At 41.3% G+C, this 27012-nt stretch overlaps 2 protein-coding genes across 2 annotated transcripts; one reads left to right on the top strand and one right to left on the bottom strand.

Annotated features, from left to right (window-relative positions):
- Positions 1-62: 62 nt before the first annotated feature.
- Positions 63-6310, bottom strand: LOC124118676 (segmentation polarity homeobox protein engrailed-like). The gene is made up of 4 exons (XM_048401809.1): positions 6245-6310; positions 2888-4919; positions 2055-2458; positions 63-1069 (listed from the first exon to the last, which is right to left on the bottom strand). The coding sequence occupies exons 1-4, from the start codon at positions 6308-6310 to the stop codon at positions 704-706; spliced, it is 2868 nt and encodes a 955-aa protein (XP_048257766.1). The 3' UTR covers positions 63-703.
- Positions 6311-12973: 6663 nt separating this feature from the next.
- LOC124118668 (serine/threonine-protein kinase Nek4-like) lies at positions 12974-26600 on the top strand. The gene is made up of 11 exons (XM_046480871.2): positions 12974-13243; positions 15863-16123; positions 17937-18037; positions 21603-21699; positions 21999-22106; positions 22210-22353; positions 22866-23201; positions 23919-23997; positions 24692-24737; positions 25055-25139; positions 25694-26600. The coding sequence occupies exons 1-11, from the start codon at positions 13154-13156 to the stop codon at positions 25793-25795; spliced, it is 1449 nt and encodes a 482-aa protein (XP_046336827.2). The 5' UTR covers positions 12974-13153; the 3' UTR covers positions 25796-26600.
- The last annotated feature ends 412 nt before the right edge of the window (positions 26601-27012 follow it).

Genomic DNA, 27012 nt, shown 5'->3' with positions numbered 1-27012 from the left:
CCACTTCGGTGACGAGCACGGGTATGGTACTGACAAACCTAGAAACATAATCGGATTGAACCGGGGTTCGAACCCGCAATCATGGGTTTCTGGCGTGCCCAAGGGGCGCAACTCTGCACAGAGAATTGCGGCGCCTTAGACGACTGGGCCACTCGTGCCCCCTAAAATGAAACTAAAGCACGGACAATTACAATACATCTATAGTTCGAGGATCGATTATGTCCCTGCGATTTAATCAATGTGTATAAGGTATTTTGGTAAACTCTGTTTGTAATAACAAAACAATACATTTGATTATTTTTTTATTACTTAAATATACATACTGATCGAAATGTATGAATAAAAATCCGTAGCAAAATTGAATAAATTAAAACACATGTACAAATACGCATGCACATGTTACATCGGATTGCACTTGGTTGCTTATAAATACAACAAGAATTGGAGCCTAACGTGACAGTTGTACACATTAGCTAAGAGAGAAACAAAAGTAAATGTTAGTCACATAAGCCATGCAAATATTTGCTCTAAAACTACAAACACGTTAGCATACGAATGTACATATTGTTGACAAGAATTGATCTTTTGCACCAAATATATTTCAATGTTTAGTCACTATACGATGTTTAGCACTTGTGTGTCTTCATTTAGCGGGAGTCTCGTCACACGTGTCGTGGACGATGTTGCAATGACGTCGTTGGAGCTACTGCTGCTTGTGCGCTATGAATGAATACAGCCTCTGTACCTGGCTCTGTTGGGGTGTGAGCACCGAGGGTTGTTGGTGGGGGAGGGAGGGGTGCTGGGGTGGGGCTCCGGGTAGAGACCCCCCTGGGTGCATCATAGATCCTGGGGCACCTTGGGGGTAGGGGAAATATGGGCGTGGCATCATCTGGGCTGCCTGTCCGGGGGCCATCATGGCGTTCGGTGGGAGGAAGGAGTATGGCGAAGCGGCTGACATAAGAGCGGACATTGGCTGAGCGTTGTAGGGATTGACTTGCGGTAGAGGCGTTGACTGCTTGTTCTGTTTGGCTTGGCGTCTCATCCGGGCACGTTTGTTCTGGAACCACACCTACAACAGACCCGAAATATTTCATGAAGAGGGCACAATAATCAGGGGAAGAGATGCATTATTCATATGTTACATTAAATATATTAATATATTAAATATGTATAGCACCTATAATGAAGGAAACGAAGACAACTGCTAAGGAGGAGATTTTGTACTCTTCCTTTCAAACAAGTAGCTGAGCAACGTAGGGAACATCTCAGAGAATAACGTTTCATTGGATTTTATTTTAATGCCATGGTGAATATTTTTGAACACGGAATACATTATTCTGCAATTGTGATCTATGTTCTCTTTCTTTTTTACATCAGTATATGTTTGCATCCGTTACTACGCAAGAGTCATGAGTGAGTGAGTAGTTGGGTTTAACGCCACTTTTAACAGTATTCCAGTTATATCAGGGCGTGTCAGCTTAATGTGGGAGGAGAGCCCGAAGTGATGCAGGTCTTAGACGTTTACTACTTCGGTGAAATCCACAAGCCGGGTATGGTGCTGAAAGACCTAGAAACTGCCATTGACAATCAGGAATTTCAAACCTCGATGATGGGATTCTGGCACGCCTAAGGGACGCAACTCTGCCATCGGCTTAATCGATTGGGCCACTCGTGCCCCATACAACATGAGACAGATTCTGATCCACTTTCAGATAATGCCTATCAAACAATTTCAGATAGATGTTTTAGATATTATTTATTTGTTTGTTTGTTGTTTGAGGTCGCACTCGGCAATATTCCAGCTCTATGACGGCGGTCTGTAAATAAGTCTGGGCCAGACACTCCAGTAATTGATATCATGAGCACTGATCTAGGCAATTTGGATACGATGACATGCATCAACCAAGTCAGCGGTCCTGACCACCCGATCCCGTTAGTCGCCTCTTACGACAATCATAGTCGCCTTTTACAGCAAGCATGGCTGCTGAAGACCTATCATCGACCTGGATCTTCACGGGTCTAGATATACTCCAAGTTTCAGAGACAACACGTACCCTCAGCCTCTGGTCAGGGATATCCAGTTCTCTGGCCAGCCTGTCTATGGTATCACATTCCGGGTACGGGTTTTCCATGTACACCCTCTCCAGCGCCCGGAGCTGACCGGGGGTGTAGCTGGTGCGGGACTTCTTCTTGTAGGACCCCATGTCGGGGTCGGGGTTGGGTCTCTTGCCCCTGGTGGCGCCTGTAGACGACGAGGATGACGCCGTCGAGGAGATGGAGGTGTCACAGATGGAACTGGCAGACGAACACCTGGATCTCATCAAGGAGGTGTCGCTCAGGCTGGAGTTGGAGTCCTCCATACAGGGTAGGTGTGATGCGGTGAGCTCAGGACTACTTCTGGATTCGATGGAAGAAGATGGCGAGACACTACTGGAGTTGACGTCGATAGCAGAGTCATCTGAAAGGAGACAACGATAAATATATAGCAGTGTTACCCATGTATTATTCTCGAGTTCACAGCACGACATATGTATTCTCTCTCGAGAGATCGTTTGCTAAATGTATATTGAAAACATATCCCTTACAGAAACGAACACCTTTGACGTTTGGTGATGGAAAAGGTTAGCAGAACCAAATGTCCTTATAGCCGAGCTAAATGCTGATAGAGTGTTACAATATGTGACCTGCCACGTGTTACTTCATACCCTGACGGGCTGGAACGTTGCTCGTTCTGCCAACATCTGATTTGCCAAGCCAGGACTCAATTATTTACAGGTATCTGTGATATAGCTGATACTGTCAACTGTATCTGTACATCCGAGGGGAATATCAAAATATGTTCTACTTCCGTAATTGATTTTTTTAATAGATAATTCATTGAACATACCTTTCCCCGTACATGTTGGACTCGGGTTTGAATCTGGGGATGATGAGAAGGGGGGTAACTGCGTGTTGACGCCTGACATCTGCTGGGTAAAGAAACTGGGTGACATGAAAATGTTGTTGGAAAAGATGGCTGGGTTGACAGAAGCATCCTGCTTCTCTGGTGTTGGTTGAGCTGGAACGCTGGACGCCAAACTCGCGGTTAGGGCATCTGATGTCTTTGATTGGTCGTGGAGCCTGGACACCATGTGCTGGTGTTGGAGGCTCGGCTGGCTGTCCATGGACCTCGGGAACTCACTCAGAAAGTAACTCAAAGCATCAGACTGGCTCGGGAGATGCGGTTCTGGTTTCACTGTCTGGGCGGGTGACTCCTCTTGTGGAGTCTGCTTATCGTTTGATTCAGACGGGATGTGTTCTTCAGTCGAGACTGGTGGCACTTGCGGCTTTGGATCTGGTGCATATCCGGACCCCAGGCCTGCGTTATATGGATGCTGGAAGGGCTGGCTGTAGGCTGTACTGTTGACCCAGGGTAGGGAGCCTGGTGGAAACATAGGCGGGTATCCGTTGGATAGTCTCACTGGCTTGGGGTGTGCCAAACCACTTGAAGCGATCTTGGCAGAAGAGACGTGTTGTTCCCAGAAGTTAACTGGGTTGGTAGAAGGAGCTTGGTTGCCAAGGGAACTATAAGGAGTATTTCCTGAACTTGAATCAGATGGAGTGTTATCGGAAACAGACTGTCGGTCGTCATCACTGGAGTCGGACTCGGATGAGTGGCTACTGGGTGGTTGAGGAGTGTTGGGCTCAGAAAGCGAGTCCGCGGACTCTCCATCGTGTAGCAGCAGACGTGTAGAGTGAGTTTGTTGAACTGTCTGGTGGACCTGAGGCTGTGGAACAGCCTGGCCGTAAATGATGGTAGCGCTGTGGTCAGCCGAGGTCAAGCCAGGGTCGTGTCCGTCTTGGTCTGTCCTCTGCGGCATCCCAGATAGGGTGCTATTGATCAGATTGTTCAGCTGCATCTGGAGGCTGGTCTGGCTGGTATTGTCTTCGCTGGCCGGAGGAGGGCTTGACTCGGGGGCCTTGTCTTCATAATGTGTCTGGCTGTCGTCTTTCGGCTCTATACGTTGTGTTGACGGACGGGCTATGATTGGTTGCACCAGATAGTTGGAGTTACGGAGCCTTGATGGCAGCTGGGGGTGATGTTGAGCCAGCAGAGGACTGATGAGGTGACTGGGCTGGGGAACTCGAGTAGGCTGCGGTGCTCTATGGTGTGATACTGACACAGGCTGGGCTTGAGACAGCTGAACAGAATGCACCTCAGACTGGTGTGCAGGCTGGACTTGGGGCTCGGGATTGGACTTGGTCTGGCACTGGATATCTGGTTTGGGCTGACCGTGTACACCGGGCTGAGGTTGAACCTGGAACGTATTCCAGGGCTGGATGGAGTGGTGAATCTGAGTCTGAGTGGGAAATGGCTGTATTTGTGGCTGGTTGGAAGTCTGTGGTAGAGGACTGGGTTGACACTGGGACTCTGGCTGTTGCTCTGGTTCTGCCAAACCTTGATCCCGAGGATGTTCGGACGATTGGGGCTGTTGAGTCACGACCTGTCCGCTTGACTGAAGGTGGGACCAATGTTGTCTGAAGTTGGCGTAATCTGCTGCACTGAACGTAAAGGACTGTCCAGGGTTGCCTAGCAATGTATCCTGCATACTTCTCTGAGTATCCGTGTGAAAAGGTCCTGTCACGGGCGTGTATGACATACTGGTGACAGGCGTAGCAGACAGATAGTCGCTGTAGCAGGTTGTGGGGGCGACGTCTTTAACAATGTCAGACATCGTGCTGATTTGGTTGATTGTCTTCTCGTTCAGATTTAGGTGGTCGGTGTTCTGGGTCCAAATCGTCTGCTCGGTCTCTGCTCTGGGAATGCCCTGTTCAATGTCGTCTACTTTGTCGCTCAGGAAGGCAAGCCATGGCAGGAGGTCGGAGCTGTTGGAGTTGCTGAAGTGTGGAGCTAGTAACGCTGCAGCGCTGGACGGAGGCTGAAACAGATGAGTTACAGATACGTATAAATCGGCCGAATATGTAGCGAACATTTTTTTAATATTGCAATGGTCGTGTGTATTGTGAGACGCGGTTTCGAGAGACGTGATTCATTTCTTGATCATGCAGGATGCAAAACTTGTATGAATCTGATGATACCTGATGAAGTGCTGAAGCATCTTTGGCACGTACATTTTCAGATATTTCAGTGGGTCTCTACACATTTTTATACCCAGCAGTGTAAACCCCCAGGAAATGAAATTTTGAAAAGAAATTACAGATTTCACGTACGTAGCTTACAAATATTTCTGTTCTTGGACAAAGTGATATTATTTTGTATTTCTTGGAAAGAAATATATTTTTCAACGAAACATTAAGAGTTGTCTAATTATGAAATTCCTGACCAGATTTCTAACAGATATTATTGACGTCTCAGTTATATTGTTAATGACTTGGAAATATATACATAAGTATACCCGTCTGATTTATCGAAAACGTATAAGTTTGATGATCATACTCGAATCAGAGAGACAAACCTGCTATTCAAGTCTACAGTGACACCTAAGCGGATCGTTGGCAGTTAATACATTAGTTTAAAAAGAAATATAAGCAAATAAATATGTAAGTTTAAAACTAGACATGTACCACATGCAATGGGGACAAATATTTAGCATGAAAGAATGAGGTCAGTATTTCCTGCAATTCTGTGTCAAATAGTATCATTTTAGTAAAACCTTTAATGGTTGCAAATAACATCAGAGCATCTGTAATTTAAAATGACCTTAAAGAAATTCACAGAAAAGTCAAAGCCAGCTAAAACGTTAACAGGTGAGCTAATCTCAATAACTGAAGCTCTGAAGTTGGTGATTTAGTTTTCGTGATACAGGTTCACAAGCGCATGCAGACAGCATGCGGCTCGGGTGAGGGGTGGTGTCAAAAGAAGAATGTGATTTTTTGACACGTTTGCTATGGCGGACAATGCTACTCTGATATGAGTTCAAACTACCCCCGGTCAAGTTCAAACACTGCCGTCATTCATTAACTATTCTACAACACACGACTGCACGCTGTAGTGATTCAACTAACGGACGAATCCTCAACATCCAATTATTCAACCCGTCTTACCTGGCAGGTGTTGACACGCGTCGCTGTGATGAGATTGAAACTATAGTCTTTATCTGATAATAATGATTATTGGCCAGAAACCAATGGGACTAACTCGATGGTCATATCTTCAATTCCAAATTAGTCAAATCTATTGAAAATATGTTTACACTGTCAATGCACATATTACATGAATAGACACTGAAAATAATGTTCTTACTTTTTCTGACACAAATAATTGACATCCATTTCCAACCTCCAAGGGAGATAACTCTGGTAAAATCATATTACGCCACTTATCATGAATAATATGGCACATATATTTTATGATATTAATATGATATTAAACAATAACTATTGACGAATAATGTCAAATAAACAATGGAAGTTAACATATTTCATATATACCCTAAATATCCAGCAAAGGTATGATGTTAAAATTCAGATCTCCACCTGGGGTAAATCCAAGTGTATTACCCCCGAATAAGGTCAATAGTATTTACATTACGCGCTATAACCCATATTTCACATCATCCAATGAAAACCCAGATGACAACTTACCTCATTGTATGCTTCCATTTCGTTGGTCAGGATATTTCAGCTTAATCAAGTGACTTATTTTCGATGTAGGAGAAATCACAAGTTGAATGCTTGCAGTGAACTCATCTCAGATATTTATACCCCAGCCATCTGTGATGACATTCCGGAGACTTCTCAATCATGCCACTCAGCAGATTAGTAAAAACATGTGATAGAGATGATTAGAGTCTTGCTGTTTTTGATTGGTGTTTTGCGAATTGCATTACGTGTGTTGTTTTAAGCGCCACGTCAGTGATTAGTTTATTGTTTACCACCGTCTCAATATCACTGTACACGCTTTCGTGAGTTAATCTTGTCAGTCGGGATTTGTTTGTGTGAGTAAGTGGATGATTGAATCTACAGTTAACATTGTAGCTAGCGAATGTACATGTCATTTTCTATAAGTTGACAAGCTACCACTCAATGCATTTTTTATATTAACTCAAAATATTCGTTTTCGTTTTTATCCTTGTATCTATTTTGAGTTTGGCAATTTTCATCGTCATTAACGTCATGAATGCTTTTTGTATTTTTTTCCGTTTACTTTTTATTGTGTGTTTTATTATGTAGTTTTTATTACTGTCGTCACTAATGGTAGAGTATTGTGGACGATGATCTTGTCAGTGTGCGAACAAAACAACACGTCACAGTGAAATGAACACGATACCCCGATAGATTCTGCACGTGCAGCATGCTTTGATCGGGCTGATCGTGTGAGTGTCAGGGGAGATTATTATAACAAAGAAGATGTTTAGGTGCAGATATTCATGGAAATGAAAAAAACCTGTTTTGCCGGATTTAATAATCGACACAAAGCATTACGTAGATGTAAATACGAAATAAGAAAACAACTGGAAAAGTACTAGTCTGGATTTGCTAGTTTTATCTCAGTGCTCAATACAAAATGTACTTTACAGGAGGTAATTTGTAGGCACAAATTGACATGGCAGAAACAGGCTATAGGCATTATGCAAATTGGCCTAGAAAAAAGTATCAACACCAACAACAATAAAAATAACAGCTATGTTTATGTACATGTACATAATAATAATGACATGTAAGTTGTTGTTTGAGAAGGGAATATGTTACTTTTACGTTCTGATATTTTGACGATGATTCACTATCCCTAAAAGCCACTCACAAATCACTAACCACTGACAAATCACATGCACGTGGGTTTCAAGCACCTGTTTTCACCTGTCGTCAAGGTGTCATGGGCATTCACCTTGATCTACTAACACCTGGTTATGTTCAGTTTCACAATAGTCTGTTTTGTTCATATTTTTACACACTTTTACGTGTAAAAAGACATAAAAACCTTTGAAATGCTGTATTTGTGCCAAGGCCCAATTAGTACTAATTGAGCTGTTTGAATATTTATATATTTTGTATATTAACTGTATTTATTTAAAATCTGAGATCGAAAAAACAGGGTTTTTTCATTTCCGTGAGTACTTCAGTAATCCCACAAACGGTTATACTGATATCATACCAAAGGGTCTAGACGAAATTTGATTTTTTATTGAAAAAAAATATGTACTGTTTATTCAATCACGAATAGATACAAAATAAACAGATATGACTACATAGTGTCACACGCACAATATGTACGATATAAAATCGATGCACATAAGACAAAAGGTTTATGGGGTGCGTCCAGCCAGACATTGGCTTATGAGACACTATATACAATATAAACAAAATATATACATAATATATACAATGTGGGAGGTGGGAAATTAAGCTACGAAATAAGAAGACTCACAGGAAACAATAACAAACTCATCGATTCAACAACGAAAGAAAAATAAAGGATAGATTGAGAGAGAGGTAATTTGATAATCTTGGCGATGATTGTCGTCTCTTAACATTTAAAAATGCGTTGCGGCAAGCAATTTTTATAAAACGTTTGAATTCATTAAATAATTAAATTTCTCTTCTTCGCATATCACATTATAATTTCGGTTGTTTTCTTCAGCTGCACAATATAAATCATGCCGTAAATCTTCATAAAAACTGCATTGTAGTTAAAAATGACATTCATCTTCCACCAAATCACAATTGCAATATTTACATAACCTCTCCGATAGTGGTATAGGAGGCTTGGGATATCTGCCTGTCTCAACAAACAATGGTAAAATTCCACATCTAAACTTGGCTAAAATACGGCGGTGGTCTCTAAAGAAAATGTTTTTTTACATAGAAATCAACTGAAGGTGTACATATTTTCTGTAGGTACGTAACTTATTTCCATTCACATTACCCGTATCATTCCGAAGCGAAGTGTGCCAATTAACTGCGTCACCTTGAGATCAAACGTTTTTCATATACCTAACATAGCGTTTAACACCCCATCTGATTTCCAGTGAGTACAATTACTAGTATATTGGTTCAAAAGGTTCATTATTTTACTATCCCTAGATGTGGTAAAACATCCAGACCATCGGTGAATATTAGACAGACGCTTTTGCTACATAGATTTAAGTCTGAAAAGATATCTGAAACATTCTATTTTCTGAGTAACCAAAACTGAGCACCAGTCCATATCCCCTCTACTTGCAAGAACAGGAGCAGATTTAGTTAAACCAAGAAACATCCTGGTAGGCTTATGGTGCACAACCTCAACTTCTTTAACACCATGTAAGCCTCATATACTGGCACCATACAACAAAACTGGTTCAACCAGCGATTTATACAACTTCGTAAAAACATCATATGACATTCCACCAGCATAAATGTTCTTAGTGTATAGAGCAGATAACGCTCTACTAGCGGATTTTCAAAGCTCTTGTGCATGTCTAAATATTCGCTTAAACACAATCCTAGATAACGGTAAGCGCTATCATAAGAAATGTGAGTATTGCCACACGAAAACTGATAACAAGATCTAACAAAGGATTTCTTCCGAAAATGGACAATTTTGGTTTTGTCATCATTAATGCTAATACGCCATTTTAAACACCAAGTACTTGCAATATCTAACATATTTTGGAGATATGTTTCATTTGGTGCTAACAACGCAATATCATCAGCGTATAACAAAATGGATAACATTTCGTTATCCAATGGTACACCTCATTTGAGATTCGTTATCTCCGTGGCTAGATTATTTATATAATAGAAAATAGAGTTGGTGACAATTTACAACCTTGCTTAACACCCTTGGAAACATTACAAGAGCCTGTTATATAATCATTCACGCGTACTGCACACCTCACATCTTGATATAGGGATTGAACAGCTTTCAACATTATGTGTCTATGTCTGTCAGCACCATAACCGGGCTCGTGGGTGTCACTAAAGTGGCAGGGGCCACGGAAGTTTCGCTGTGCAGAGTTGCGTCCCTTGGACACACCAGAAACCTATGATTGTGGGTTCGAATCCCGGTTCGCCCCGATCATGTTTCTAGGTTTGTCAGCACCATACCCGTGCTCGTGAGTTGCACCGAAGTGGTTAACGTCTGAGACCTGCATCACTTTGGGCTTTCCTCCCTGATTAAACTGACACGCCTTGATAAAACTGGAATACCGTTAAAAGCGGCTTTACGACCAACTCACTCAATCACTAAAGTGGTAAACGTCTGACTTTCCTCCCACATTAAGCTGACAAGCCTTGATATAACTGGAATACCGTTAAAAGCGGCTTTACACCCAACTCACTCACTCACTAAAGTGGTAAACGTCTGACTTTCCTCCCACATTAAGCTGACAAGCCTTGATATAACTGGAATACCGTTAAAAGCGGCTTTAAACCCAACTCACTCACTCACTAAAGTGGTAAACGTCTGACTTTCCTCCCACATCAAGCTGACAGGCTGTGATATAATAGGAATTCTGTTCAAAGCGGCGTTACATCTAACTCACTCACTGTTTATTTTATACTAGATAAGGAAAATTGTACCTTTATTTGTTTGTGTTCAATTGTAAATAGACCGCCTCCGTGGTCTAGTGGTAGAGCGTCAGCGGAGAGCGGAAGAGCGGAAGGTCCGGGATTCGATCCCCGGCCGCGTCATACCGAAGGATACCAAAAGATGGTTTTTGTTGTTACCCTGCCTGGCGCTCGGCATTAAAGGGCTAAAACAAGGACTGGTTGGCTCGGAGTCAGTATACTGTGTCTGAGTGGGGTATTAAAAACAACCCAAATACAATAAATACATAATGTCCACACATTCGCACACGCTCACACAATCTGAAGGTCTAACCACACGGTCACACTGACAGTGGATTATTTAAGGACGCTTCATTGTTACTGTTCTCAAAGTCACAGAAATTCTGTGTCTGTTTTACGTCTTATTATTATCTCCTTTTTCTTAGGTCTTTTTTTTAGTTATTTCTTTGAGCAATGCCCCTTTCTATTCTTAAGATGTCTGTTAATCTCAGTACACAATGTGTGACAAATATTCTCTTTTTCTTTGAGCTGGACACGTGGGGATACCAGGTATAGAATATTGTCCCCAACAACCTGTGCTTGTCGCAAGAGGCGACTGAATGGATCCGGTGACTTGGTTGATTAGTGGCATCGTAATCTGACATTGTGTACCGTTGATCAGAATATCTGGTTTGTGTGGTCTAGGCTCGACTATTTACAGGCCGCCCGCGTATAACTGGAATATTACCGAGTGCGGCGTTAAACAAAGTGAACACATATACTGTAGACGTGGAACATCGTTTGGTCATTCACTCACTTACTCACATGTAAACAAAAGCTATCTAAAAAACCCAATAAAGTCATTCTAAGAAGGTCAAAATAGGAAGGTAATCTACCCTTTTACTTGAATAAAACGACACACATTTCTTTATTTTGCCTGCAATACGTTTAGGACAAGTCTCCAAATAAAGCTCAACAAGAAAAACACAATCGCGCAATACACAAGTCATAATCAGTAATAATTGTGACAACATTTCCCCTTTTATTATATCCTATAGTGAGTGAGAGTGGTTTTACGTCGCTTTTAGCAATATTCCAGCAATATCACGGCGGGGAACACCAGAAATGGGCTTCACACATTGTACCAGTGTCGGGAATCGAACCCGGGTCTTCGGCGTGACGAGCGAACGCTTTAACCACTAGGCTACCCGACCGCCCCTATTATAACCTATAAGTTTGTACAGTATGGAAAACACAATCCTTATATATCTGTTATTGAATTCTTGTCATGTCTCAACAAGTCATATATAATAATATCATGTTTACAATGTACGTGTCCCAAGAGAGTGAGTGAGTGAGTTTTGGTTTAATTGTTCAGGCTTACTCCAGATGAGGCAAGTCCAAAGTGATGCATGTTGTAGAAGTTTGCCACTTTGGTGAGATCCACGGTGCCGGCATTCCAAGGGTCATAATCAGGACGAACCTGGGATTTGAACCCCACGCCATAGGATCTTGACACGTCTAAATGACGCAAGTGTGATTGTCTCGTTTCTCTTAGTTCTATACAGCCAACATACATGTAGCGCCAGACGAACTCACGACACGCCCGTAAACAAGTCAACGTAGAACACTCAATTTCATATTACCAATTGAATACCAACGTCTCCAAGTGTATACCGTACTTTCTCTAAAAGATGTATGAGTGAGTAGGTGAGATAGGTTTAACGCCACTTTTAACAGCATTCCAGTTATATCACGGCGTGTCAGCTCAATGCGGGAGGAAAGCCCCAAGTGATGCAGGTCTTGAACGTTTACCACTTCGGTGCAATCCACGAGCACGGGTATGATGCTGACAAACCCAGAAACATAATCGGGAATAGATGTATGACCAACACCGGGGCATAGCGGCCGATTCGGTCGTGAATGTATAAATCATGAATTCTTCTCCGGTAAATTGATTAATTATCTCCATTTCTCACGGTTCGCGAAGAAATAGAGACCGGGTTTAGTTTAGTTTGTTGTTTCACGCCGCAGTCAGCAATATTCCAGCTGTATGACAGCTGTCTGTACATAATTTAGTCTGGACCAGACAATCCAGTGATTGACATGATGAACATCGATCTACGCATTTGTGATACGATGACATGCATCAACCAAGACCGCGAGCCTGACCACCCGATCTCGTTAGTCGCCTCTTACGTACGACAAGCATGGGTTGCTGAAGACCAATTCTTACCTGGATCTTCACGGCCCGGGTCTAGTGAAACAGTAAATTAATGCCCCCGCCATTGTCACGGGCCCTGGTGAAATAGAGGCCGGAACCAGTAGAACAGAAAATCAATCGCCCCTATTGTTCACGGGCTGTCGAGCAATGGGGACCAGGTCTATTAAAAGACGCCGCATCGTCTGGGCGTCGTTTGGAGGAAATCCGGTAAGAGCGCGATAGCACACATTCTTTACCTCGTAAAACATATAGGTAGTCTTTCCCTGGTAAAGACGCAATAGATTACAGGATTAATTGTACCAAACCCTGCACTTAAGATCTGTATTTGAACGGTTGATAAGAACAACCAATCAGTACTATCTGTGCCATTCACTCAGCTTGGACCCGGAAGTACCGCAACAAAGAACGTGCGTACTGTGCGTGGAATAAGAGCAGAGAAACTCACTACCCCATTATACCATGGGGTCGGACTACAAGATCATCAGGGAGCTGGGGAAGGGGGCGTTTGGAACAGTTTACCTCATCAAACACAAAACAGCACAGGAATGGGTAATGTACAGTTTATTTGCCTTCTGTTTTGTGATCGTGTTTGTTGATACAGTGCCAAGCTGTAACACAGCGCCTTGTGGTGTAAGCTTGTAACATGGAGGGTTTGACACCTGTCGATGGATTGCATATGAATACATACACTACGCCAAGTTAAAACTTGTTTCGGAAATTCACGTGTCATTGTTGCAATTTGTTTTCTTTAGAACGCAAAGATCTTCATGATGTCACTGAATATTTCACGGATGAATATTGCCCACAACACATATGCCGGCAATGCTTTAAATCTTGCATGGTTTATAGTTAGTGCTTGTGTTTACGTGCCGTCTACCCGTCCCTCTCCGTTACCGTACGCACGACAACGCATGGCAGTTATGTGCTGTTTCGAATGTTCAATGACTTCGAATCGGGGTAACGACTTACAAGACGTGTCTCTATGGTAATGGCGTCTTCCCTGATGTTTTGGCAAAGAACATATACCCTCGATTATCTGATTGCATGGGTTATTTGACCGGAAATACTTTGATAAACCTGGAAATTGCATTGTGTAAGATTTGTTTGTTTGTTGTTTAACGCCGCATCAGCAATATTCCGGCTATATGACGGCGGTCTGTAAATAATCGAGTCTGGACCAGACAATCCAGTGATCATGAGCATCGATCCATGCTATTGGGATCGATGACATGCATCAACCAAGTCAGCGAGCCTGACCACCCGATCCGGTTAGTCGCCTCTTACGACAAGCATCGTCGCCAAGCATGGGTTGCTGAAGACCTATTCTACCCCGGATCTTCACGGGTCGCATTGTGTAAGGTATCAAGGCTGGTCTCTGACTTTCCGTACTGACAACCTCTTGCGGGTGTGGGGCGGTGGTTTTAGCGTTCGCTCGTCACGCCAAAGACCCGTGAAGGCCATTTCTGGTGTCCCCCGCCGTGATATTGCTGGAATATTGCTAAATGCGGCGTAAACCACACTCTCTCACTCACTCTTGCCGGTGTTGTGGTCGGGATCAAACCTGCCAAGAAGGAGCGGATACCTTCGTCAAGAGAGAACGTGCTACCCCGTCTATTTTCCATTTTTCAGCCGAGGTCTAGACGTTGTAATTAGAACCTTGCGTGACACGAAGACACGTGTCATTGTGCAGGAAATGAAACATACATCATACATAACATTTGGGTTAGCAGACAATCAGGTGTTTGGATTACTCGGATCAAACTTACTAGACCCTTTTAACAAGTCGTCGAACGTTTGTGCTTTAAACTGACAAATTCATCTTACATGCGAACCACTTTGAGACCTGGCTGAATGTTCGAAATATGAAAGAAAAATGCCAGGCTGCCATCAGGACACAGACTTTAGAAGCTGCAGGCCGTGACTAAACTCTTCAGGCCCTCATTAAAATAATTGCAGCTTATTGTGAAAGATAAATCAAGACGTAACTTTAGTGTAGGCCATAAGGACCCATACACATTTGAAACTACGGGCCCGATACGAATTCTACCTTTTACGGGCCTACGGGTCGACCCTTATTTCGAACACTGGTTACATGTGTCATTTACAATAAGCTCGACCGCCTCCGTGGTCTAGTGGTAGAGCGTCCGCCCGGAGAGCGGAAGGTCCGGGGTTTGATCCCCGCCCGCGTCATACCAAAAGACGTTAAAAGATGGTACTTGTTGTTACCCTGTCTGGCGCTCGATATAAAGGGGCTAAAACAAGGACTGGTCGGCTCGGAGTCAGTATACTGTGTCTGAGTGGGGTGTTCATGTTAAACTGCGGCATGGTATCTCAGTGGGCTAGCACTATAAATCGGCATCAGTCCGGACTAGTACAAGCAGCCACACACAAACACACACATACATGCACGTCGCTATGGACGCAACGTTAAACCCAATTTCATTTTATGACAAAACCTATGTATATTAAATGGTTCAAATTTCTAACACCTTCACAATCCCAGCCTTTCCTGTTATAATCAGTGAATCTAATTCTATCAAAATACTTTAACTACTTTCTGTACACCGTTGTTCCCGGATATCAATTCAATGCGTGTGTTACAATAACTAATATTTAAACTGTTGGTGTTCATACGGGTATGTTCATTGTCGTCAATACCCGTTAAGATCCGAGTTAGAATAGGTTTTCAGCAACCCATGCTTGCCGTGAAAGGCGACTATGCTTGTAGTAAGAGGCGACTAACGGGATCGGGTGGTCAGGCTCGCTGACTTGGTTGATGCATGCCAGAAATGTGGGAACCTCAGTTGACTTAGGTCACTCAATATGTAGTAATCAAAGGCACGCTGTAATAGTCTGTCTATGTCACGACTGTCTGTTAACCGGATCTGGGTCAGGTGAACAGCACGACACACTACTATGTATACGTTGAACACCGCTTTGATTTATTGCTTCAGTTTTAGCACGGCACAGCATTATGCTTTAATGCGTCGAAAAGACGTCAACCACTTTTTGTCTGGAGATAAGATATGTTTTCGGCTATACCCGATATAAGTTTAACTGAAACAAGATTACACTCTAAAACAGTATGAGGTATACTTTTTTCAAGAATTTTCAACTCAATATCAAACGGTCGGTCCCTAATTCAGTCCTTATTCCCCACACCGCCAGTTCGCCCTGAAAACTGTGGATTTGTCAAATGCCAACTCCGAAGAGAGAGCCAGTGCCGAGAAGGAGGCCAATCTGATGCGAGAGTTGGACCATGATCACGTGGTGCGTTACGTGGCCTCGACCTTCAACGGGTCCACCCTCTTCATCTTCACGGAGTACTGCGAGGGCGGGGATCTGTCCCACTTCCTTGAAGACTCTAGCGGGAAACTGCCGGAAGACTTGATCGTGTGTTGGGTGTATCAGACGGCTTTAGCATTAGAGGTAAGTGAATGAGTATGCTTTTACGCCGTCTTTGTCAATATTCAAGCCATGCCACAAGAGCAAGATGTGGGGAATCTAACCCAGGCCTTCGGCATGACAAACAGGGGCTTTAATCACCTTGGCACCCCACCGCCCTAGCATGGGAGGTAATATACCTTGGATGTGGTGAATCTTATAATGACATCTTAGTTTGGTCAGAGGAGTGAGTGAGTTAAAATTTAACGTCGCATCGGCATTATTTCAGCCATATAGCGACCAGAGGAGAGGGGTGAGAATGAGTTGGGTTTAACAGCGCTTTAATTTCAGTTCTATCACAACGTGTCAGCTTATTGACTTTTACTATTTCCACACGTTTCACGACAAGAGAATCTTGTCCGGCTAAGGGACGCAACGCCTTCAGGCCTAGGTCGTATGTTATATTTTCGGACAGATCGTATTGGCAGATCGTTAATTGGTAATATGAAACCATCAGAAATCTCTTTTCTGAAATGATCAGGTCAACAGCTTATATATCCCATTTTCATGTCAATTCACAATTCACGGGCAAAACCATAAACTATCAACCAGTCATTAACACAATCGTCCTCTTTGAATGTTGAATAAGACATAAGACATCCTCGATTATAATACCCTGGATAATCGAGGATGAGCATAAAAAAGTATGACGCTTTTTTGTGAAAACATACAAGCACCACCTCTCTGGCACTGGTCACTATATGGCTAAAATAATACCGATGCGACGTTAAATTTAAATTATTTTTTTTTTTAACCCATTCTCTGTCACTGATGCGTTGTTTTGATAGGCGATAGAATTCACTGTTTACAATTCCCTACCGAAGCTAGAGAATCCGAGAGAACCTGCAGTATCATGGCATCCCCTTATAATTAAATTTTCGTTGTGTTCATTGAAATTCCTGTGATCTGAATTGCTGAATTGGTCACGTGTTATTGCATTTATTTCCCAATGAATGTAAGAAATTAAGCCACGCCCACCGAGGCACACTACTTTTATTAATTCGGAATGTCGGGGAATCCCAATATTGCAGTCGAGGGAATTCCCTTTCTACTCACGTTTATCGTCATGCACAGGACATTTGGCGACTTTCATGCATGTTCATTGTCAAAACATACCTTTGAAACCGAAGGCCGAGAACGAATGAAACCGCAAACGTGCAGGCTCGCTGCCCTGTTTTTTTTCTGCTCGCCTCGGTTCAAATTTCATGTCTTCGGGTTTCATTTCTAACAAGCATTTTTCCAACTGTGTTTTACCGTAATCAGGGAAGTAATGTTTGAATCTGGCGGTAACTTACTATGTAATTTGAAACAGCCGCCTTTTCCCGGACATATTTCTTCCGGTTCATTACAGTTTGACTGTTGCAGTTCTTTTCGCCTCTTTGTCTTAATTAACAGGTCCAATGAACATTGTTTTGATCCTGCTCTCCGTTGATTGGCTACTGACTGTGTAGGCGTGTCAAGTGATGTGCATAAATTAAACGATCACCTGATTCATGTCACGCCACAGTATGTATTCCTACACCTGGAATGTTTATCAATCTCATCATTTTTGTCTGTTTTGATATATACAACTGTTTTTGGTTAAACTATTGTAGATAAAACATGTTTTTTGTTTTTGAATTTAATTATAAGCATTGACTGTGTATTTGTTTCGGTTCATTGAGGTATGAATCGAAAAACCAATGTGCAAACTTTTGTAAGAATACGCTACGCGGATTCATACAGTTTGCACATTGGTTTTTCGATTCATACCTCAATGAACCGAAACAAATACACAGTCAATCCTTCAATGTTGCAGTATCTGCATCGGATGGACATCCTGCACAGGGACCTGAAACCCCAGAACATCTACCTGACTGGGGAGGGGGACGTTAAACTGGGGGACCTTGGTATTGCAAGGTATGAATACTTGGGACACTCATCTTGTCCAGAAACAATTAGGAGATAAACCTACTGTGTTTTGAAATTTGATGTAGTCCCACTGTAGTGTACACATAGATACCTCTTATTTTAATTTGGAACCGAGCGCTTTTTAAAAAGTCGTATGTGCAATAGTGCAAATATCACCCCATTGTATTGTCTACGTCATGGTCTTCGAATATTATTGTGACAAAAGGTGAGAATGATGTCACACTAGAAACCACGTCATAACTGAAGATTGTTGACGTCATTCGACAATTGTGGTTTACTATCCGAATTAAGATTATAATGGATGATATAGATGATTAACCACTGTGTTCGGTTGTTACCGAAAAATCTACACACGAGTGATTAATCTATCACGATTAGAACGAGGCTTTTTTTTCTCCCATAACAATACGCCATAAAAAGTCGAGCTCGTAGTTGAAGATTTCCCGTGTTTAGTAACCACTCGGGATTTCCCCTAGCCTCGTTTTCGAATATGCTCAGTAAGACAACTGCACCATAAACAGGTAAAAAGGATCTAGCGAAGACAACTCACACGAGTTTTCCGTGACAGGCAAGCCATTCATGTTATGTTTTTTGTTAACTATTAAAAGCTGATGGGAGTAACGTTTTGAGAATTAGTAATGTGATTGTTATTCGTTAATGGCTTTGGATTACTCGGCCCATAACTTTATTTGCATTCGTCTCGCCGTGACTATCATTCTCAATGCGCAACACTAAATAGGCCCACCTTTTTAGTGTATGTAAATACGTTATTCGTTTATTTGTTCGCTAGAAACAAATGTTATAAACCCAATTAAGAGGAAATTAAATAGTGTCTTATATATTGTAAAATATTGTTAACGAAAAACAAGGGCCCAAAGGAACTGTCAGCAGGATTGATCAGGCTAGATTCTATAAATACCAACTCAGGCAACTGATCAGCTGATTACATCTTCTCAAATCCATCAATGGATTGTAATATTTTTGGACGAATTTTCCTCTTTAAAACAAATTTTACATTGAATAATTTAATATGTAAAATGATGATTATTTCATGTCGTCTTTTTTTTGTTTTTGTTTTGTTCCTGAACATTGTGAGCACATGTGTTTTTATTATATAAAAAAACACTTATTCAGTGAACAATCATGACACCAAAAATGTTACTAAATGAGTCATCTAATTTCCCCATATTTGTGAATGACAAGAAACAATGTGAATTTGACAAGCACAATAATTTATTGTGTGTGAAACATAAATACATAGGATATATGTAAACAATAAATTGTCATTTCAGTAGTTCTACAAATATTTGCATTTTAATACCCTTGTAATTTTACATTGTTATTTTACTGCAACAGTTACGTCCAAACTTTATTCTTTTGTTTATTTATCAGATAAGAAGTTAAAACTTACTGATAATAGGTAATTTAAGATTAACATTTTCTTCTTTTTATCTTCATGAAAACAAGACATAATAATAAATATGAATTTTAGTGACCTGTTCATATGTGATTTTTTTTCGTAAAATGTATTAAAATCGAAATTAGACATTGCTAATATAAATAAATGAGGTTTATGGTAAAATGTTATAAGAGGACCTCTTGTTGGTCATTTCTTCATCACCAATAAATTTGAGTTTTTCTTTACTTACCATGTTCTGAAAAATTTACACATTAGAATAATTTAAGGTCTCTGATTAAAATAGCGACACAGCTTTCCACTCCCAGGCAGCCAATTAGATTATGTGAAAAAAATAAACCACTGTAAACCTTGTAAAGGAAGAATAATAAATAAAAATACATTTCTTATTTTGTCATATGTCTAGTTTATCATCCCAAGAAATGCTTAATAATTATCATTAAAATTAAGCTAGCTATGCATATTGGGGCTCTTTATCTGCTATGATAATATAACAATTGCATTATTAGAGAAGTGTTTTTTTCAGTAATCATGGTAAATAATAAATCTTTGGTTTAAAGAATATACTTGAGACAAACCTAATTCTACATGTCTTAATACTCTGTATTGTCTGTTAATTCTGAAAATAATTAACTGTGATATTGAGTTTCTACCTAAAACTAATAATATGAAATTAATTTTGAGATTATTTCATCCTATCTAAAATACAAAACATATTTTGAGATGCATAAATGTACATCGTTGTTGAAAAAAAAAGAATATTGTTTTTGAAAAAAATACCTAATAAGGTTGATTGGTGCCCACCATCTTTATCTTCATCATTTTGTCTGCTCCCTATAATAAATCAAAATATTTAAGAAAAAATATAAATACATATATTACTTTCTGGAGTTTATTTAGATTTAGGTATGACTTAATACATTCAAGTTTAAAGGGGGTAATGTTGTTTGTTCATAAAGAGTTTCTTAATTTCCTTAGATAGTATGTTTAAATAATTGAAGTCTTCATGTTTAAAAGATACCAAATAATTATAGGCCAAAATACATTAATCATATTGATCTGGATAAACTCCACCTGTTGAAAGGGAAAACAACTGCTGTGGTTGCAAAACATCTTGGTCGTGAGTTGTACGGTCCGTCCGGCAAAGATCGATCGTTTCCTGCATTAAAATTGAGTATTGCTTTAGATCCATATTATCTGAGTGTTTATTTTCTTAAAATATGAAATTTAAGTCTCGATCATTTTAATATAACTATGAAATATGGTTTTGATCGATCGGCTCTAGATCAACACTTCGTTATAACGTGACATTTCTTATGTGGTTGATAGTTATTTTAAAAAAAAATACCAAACAATATGGTTTGTTTCACTATTTCATCGGTATTTTTACATGAATTAAGTAACTGTTTCATGAGCTTTGTTATTAGCCTTGAAAACGCCCAGTAAAGAATGTACAGGAGTGGCTCACCTGGTCCCGTAATATCGATGCGGTATCTCGCTTCGGTTACCGTCTTCTCATTTCCTGCAACTGAATCTGGTACATTGGGAAGCCGAAATTCTCTGATATATCTCCACGTATCACACCACTTCTTCCCCCACAAATTTTCTCTCATTCACCAACTTTCGGCAATGGAAACATTGTCACTACAGTACTGTTTTGACAGCTGGGGATTTCCTGTACTAGACGACCTCGTGTATTCTCGATCCAAAAATAGTGCCGTCAATTATTTTTAGCCAGCCAATCAAAACGCGATGACACAACTCTCCACACTCAGCCAGCCAATCAGATTGGGTGAAAAAAATAAACCACTGCGAATAAACAACCACTGCTGGCGATTGAAGATCAAGCCCTGTTATGGGAGCAAAATAAGTTATTTCATTCGCTCGTGTGTTACACTGATTTTACGAAACTCGAGAAATACAAACATTCTGACATTCGATCCGTAAAATCAGTGTAACACACATGCTCGAATAACAATCTCTATATACGACTCAAAATAAGTTTTAGAACACTCAGATATTTGGGATTGTGTTGTATGCAAGTATCACGTACACACAACACATTTAGGTTCTATGTGGCAAGTCGATTCAGCCAAAGAACTTGTAAGAAATACGAACTGAACATATTCATTGTAGGATTCTGGCTAATGGGATGGGCATGGCAACAACAATGGCAGGAACCCCCTTCTACATGAGTCCCGAGATATTCGAGATGAAAGGATACGACCACAAGGTAGCCCTTTTCCTTACTTTTAGAAACCTCTTTAACCACCCGGGAAGACACTTAAGAGGCAACTATGCTCGTCGTAAGAGGCAACTTACAGGATCGGGTGGTCAGGCCCGCTGACTTGGTTGATGCATGTCATCGTATCCCCGACCACCGTCATAAAGCTGGAATATTGCGGAGTGTGGCGTTAAACAACAAACAAACAAACAAATTACGATTGTCTGGTTCAGACTCGATTATTTACAGACCGCCGTCATATAGCTGAAATACTGGCCGGTCCCTTATCTCTCCACATTTTGTTTCAGACCGACATCTGGAGTTTCGGCTGTGTGGTGTACGAAATGGCGACAAGGGAACATGCCTTCGACGCCACGAATATGCCATGCCTCATCTATACAATTGTCGCTGGGAAAGTAGGTTGAAACTGAAATAACAGTTACCCGATATAATTATCATTTGCTTTGAAACATCTCCAGAGCATCAGTCAGGTTTGACAGCATCGTTCATCTGTCATAGGTTCCTGCGATACATGCATCTTACAGTGGTGGGCTGCGCCAACTAGTGAAGTCGATGATGGACAAGGACCCGGATGAACGACCAGGTGCTGAAGAACTGCTAAACCACAGCCCGATCAAGGAGTTTGGTGACAACCTTGAAAGGGTATGTACACTGGGCAGGTGCAAGGGTACAAAGTTGGCGCGGGTGGTCAAGTTATTTGAGGCGCACAATTGTCTGTGCAGAATTGGGTCTCATATGGGCATGCGAGAAACATATGATCGTAGGTTCGAATAACAATTTCGCCTTGATTATATTTCTTGGCTTATCAACACCTTATCGCCAGGGTAAAACAAAACAGCCAAAGCCTGCATCTTCGACAAAGCCCTTTGCATGCTCATCACAAATGTCTGACACGAGAGTCCATTGTATCCCATAACCGAAATACTGTTCAAAGCGGCGTTAAATCAAATGCCTTCACGTACTCCAAGGGTACAACGTATTGGCAGTATTTAAATAACGGTAATTATTGCTGAGTGCGGCTTTAAAACTCAAACAAACAATATGGTGGACTAATGAGTATCGGGTGGTTACGATGTGGGACCTGGACGATGGCGTGGATTGTGCTGTCAGCCACCGTTTTATAACAACATGTTGTGATTTACTCTTATGTTTAGCCCAGGACAATTATGAAGAAATTTAAGTTCAGGACCAAGTGGGGAACAGGTGAGTCAACTGTAGATGTCTCCAAGATGTTCCAGGCAGTGGAGCTGAACACTTCCCCGTCCTTCAGAGAACAGGATATATGTATTCCTATAGACTCTCTCGTGCTGCAAAGGAAGAGGTTGGGTCGGCCTCCACCCTCGGATCTATACGAAACCATCAAAGCGAACAGACACATGCCTAGGATGAAGACTGAGGAGACAGTCGATCTGAACCCGAGTCCAGGTCATGCGGCCGTTACGCAGGCAGTGATGCTGGGTTTGATGGGCAAAATGGCACAGTCTCCCGATGTGAGTATTAATGCCATGGACACCACGATATTCATTCTATATGTCAGAAGTAGCCGTCACGATATTTATGCTTTGTTTGTTTATTGTTTAACGCCTCACACAGCAATATTCCAGCTATGTGACGGCGGTCTGTAAATAATTGAGTCTGGACCAGACAATCCAGTGATTGGTATTCATGAGCATCGATCTAGGAAATTAGGATACGATGGACATGCATCAACCAAGTCGGCGAGCCTGACCACCCGATCCCGTTAGTCGCCTCTTACGGCAAGTATGGGTTGCTGAAGACCTTTTCTCTACCCGGTTCTTCACGGGTCGGAAAATAATGATGTCAGCAATGTTTGGAGCTCATAATAAAAGTCGAATATATGGCGGAAATACAATAGTTACTGTTGGCTAACTAGGCATTTGAGATTGTTTATGAGTTGTGTACTTAAAATGTACACTTGCATGCAAGGAAATGTTTAACTGAATATCAAAAGAGTCGACGTGATTGGATCGGGTGGCCAGGCTGGGTAGATTTTCGTGACCTGATGTCGATGGGTGACTGTTCATGGTTCCAATCGCTGGTTTTCTCGACACGATTATTTACAAGCTGCGTTATATAGCTGGAATATCGCTGACTACGGCGTTAGACAACATTCATTCATTCAGTTATTCGCAACTAACGGAAGCCATACAGGTGAAGATCCCTGATGAAGTTAGCTGTTATTTCAGACCACACTCAACGCTGCAACCATCTTGCCGGCTTCGGACAGGGACCGTACAGGGGGCATGGGGACATCAACCAGGAAAGGTTTGAAGCCTAGCATATTTACAGCTGTATCGCATGATTTACAGTAACGCGAAAAGACGACATCAATGGAACATCTCACAGGAATATCTTCCAAGAGCAAACCATTATATAAATATTACATTGTTAGCTTCAAATATTTATCCATGCTCCTTAATCCGAGGCATACGAACTAATCCTCTCCGCAATACGTGTTTGTGTATGTGTTGTATAACGTCACATTCCAGCTATATGACGGCGGTCTGTCAATAATCGAGTCTAGACCAGACAATCCAGTGATGGATATCGTAAGCATCGATCCACACAATTAGGATACGTCGACAACAAATTCAGCGAGTCTGGCCACCCGATCCCGTTAGTGGCCTCTTACGACAAGCATGGATTGCTGAAGGCATGTTCTAACCCGGATCTTCCCGCGTCTGCAATACGTTTTCCAACATGGGTTGGAAGATGACCTGCTGCTGTCTTTGTTTCTGGATTTGTCGGAATTTGCTTGTTATGTTACAAAATTTCTTACTTTAACATGGAACGTATTATCGTCATTTTCCCTGTTCCAAACATGTATTCTGTACCCATATAAGTAATAAGGGTTCACTTTTGTAACTACAAAGTTAGACAGGACGTGTTTTTCAAAGACGGCTTTATAAGATAGGTCAATGTTTCATGAGAATTCACGAACTTTCATCTACAATTTCAGACATAGTAACCCATGTCATGTTGAGCCAGATACAGCGTTTACAGAAGTGAGTCTTAACATTCTGGTAGTTTTATCCAAATACATAACTCATAAAAAACCCATTTCCGTGGGGATTCTAGAGAAGAATATCCATTGTTCATGTAGTCACACCATTTTTTACGTGACATCGTGAAATAACGAAAAAGTAACGCTATTTGACAATCAAACTCCATCGTGTTACGTACTAGGGCGATACGATACGGAATCTTAGGTACGACCCTGGAGTTGTCTTACACACTGAAAATCAGAGATATCACGTACTGATATTGGTTACCATAGTAATGAACTGTATACAATTGTTTGATAATCCTTATTATTTAACAGAGACTGTGCCCAAGGACTGGGAGAGGACAAACTGAAAGAGGCGTACTCTATCCTGGATTCGGTTCCAGATGCTGGGAAACTGAAAGTAGGGGAATTGCTAAACCCTTCGTCAAACCATACTCACTCACTCGCTCAGCTAAAGTTTACCTGTACAATGTAATACATTCAGGCTTCATTCCCGACACAGTCTTCGCTGTACTTGTTGACGATTTTAACATTTAATAAGTAAAAGAAAGTTACAAATTGATGCAACGAAATATCAATAGTCAAGCAACATCACGGCGAGGGACACTAGAAATGGGCTTCACACATTGTCCCCATGTGGGGAATCGAACCTGGGTCTTCGACATGACGGGCGGGCGCTTTAACCACAAGGCCCGAGTCGATTTAAATGGTGATCCGGTGGTCACAGTGTATACTTAGCTGAAGGTGTCATCGTGCCCCGACGGTATGGAACGTTGCTCAAGCTATCAAACACTGGTTCGATTGGCTCACACTCGGTTACCACAAGGCCGTGGTGACATAGCTGTCATATATCACTCACTCACTCACTCACTCTGATATGAGTACAGAGTAGTATATTGGTAAAATTATGTAAGTCTGTTTTACATCACTGATTCATTCTCTTTGTACTTGCAGGCACATCTCGTTGGGTTGATCGGGGAGGATAGGTATCGGGAATATGGCGAGAAGATCATGTACTTGCGTCTGTTCGAAAAGGGATCAAAGAAGATTGGATGATCAGAAGGGACAATAACTCCCAACTGATAACAGGATTCCATGTCTACTGATATCTACGGAAGAACAATGTGGAAGAATAAAATACAACTTACTGCAAAAGGCCATCAAGAATGTGTCTGATTCTAAATTCGGTATTAGTCAGCTTGGGCTGATGAACCTAAAGTAAACACTTCTGGGACTTCCGGTCGAAGCATCTGCACCTTCGTGGTCAACATGTATCTCAATCATGCATTACCTATCACAATGAAGGTCATACACAACGCATCAAAATCATTAATGGCTGCGTGGAACATTGTATGTATCGTATCTTACCTTAGACATCCAACTGTTTCAAATTCGACTTGTGGGTCTGTGCAGATGATTTCCACTTGAAGGTTCTCCCCCACGGCTACGTGGATGTCATATTTCAATGCAAATGTAATTAATGTATGAATGCATCAAGTTCCTTTTTATCGGTTTCTTTGTTGATTTTTTCGCTCAAAACTAGAATTCGTTGATCGAGAATATGTGAGAAAAAAAACACCTTCAAATATATTTTGTCTTTTGTGTAAACATGTATTACAAAATACAATAATAATTACAATTCAATGTCATGATAACCAAAGATCCTGAATAATTATTTAAACATGTCGTGGTGAGTTTAATATCTTGTGTCGGGAAAACAATATGTGATATATTTTATTTAAGAATTGACTGGATATTTTTCGGTTCATTAATGTATGAATCGGAAAACAAATGTGAAAACATTTGTATAGATTCCGCTTTTGTAAAAATCAATCTTTAAAATAAAATTCGACAACGAAAACGTGTGTTATCTACAATAGTTTAACTAAAAACAGTTGTATATATCAAAGCAGACACAGATGACGAGATTGATAAAGATTCCAGGTGTAGGAATACATACTGTGGCGGGACATGAATCAGGTGACTGCTGACATGCAGGCCGAGGAGACACAATCGTTACATGTCAGTAAAATTTACATTAAAATGAGATTTGTTTGTTTGTTTGTTGTTTAACAACTCATTCAGCAATATAATAGCTATATGACGGCGGTCTGTGTATATAATCGATTCTGGCCCAGACAATCCAGTGATTGATATCATGAGCATCGATCCACGCATTTGGGATCGATGACATGCATCAATCAAGTCAGCGAGCCTGACCACCCGATCCCGCTAGTCGCCTCTTACGGCATACTCGCCTTTTACGGCAGGCA

The sequence above is a fragment of the Haliotis rufescens genome, unplaced genomic scaffold (genome assembly GCF_023055435.1).
Source record: "Haliotis rufescens isolate VD_foot unplaced genomic scaffold, xgHalRufe1.0.p SCAF_23, whole genome shotgun sequence".
NCBI lineage: Eukaryota > Metazoa > Mollusca > Gastropoda > Lepetellida > Haliotidae > Haliotis > Haliotis rufescens.
Note: the sequence above shows the minus strand (reverse complement) of the source record. Positions and strands in the feature narration are given on the sequence as shown.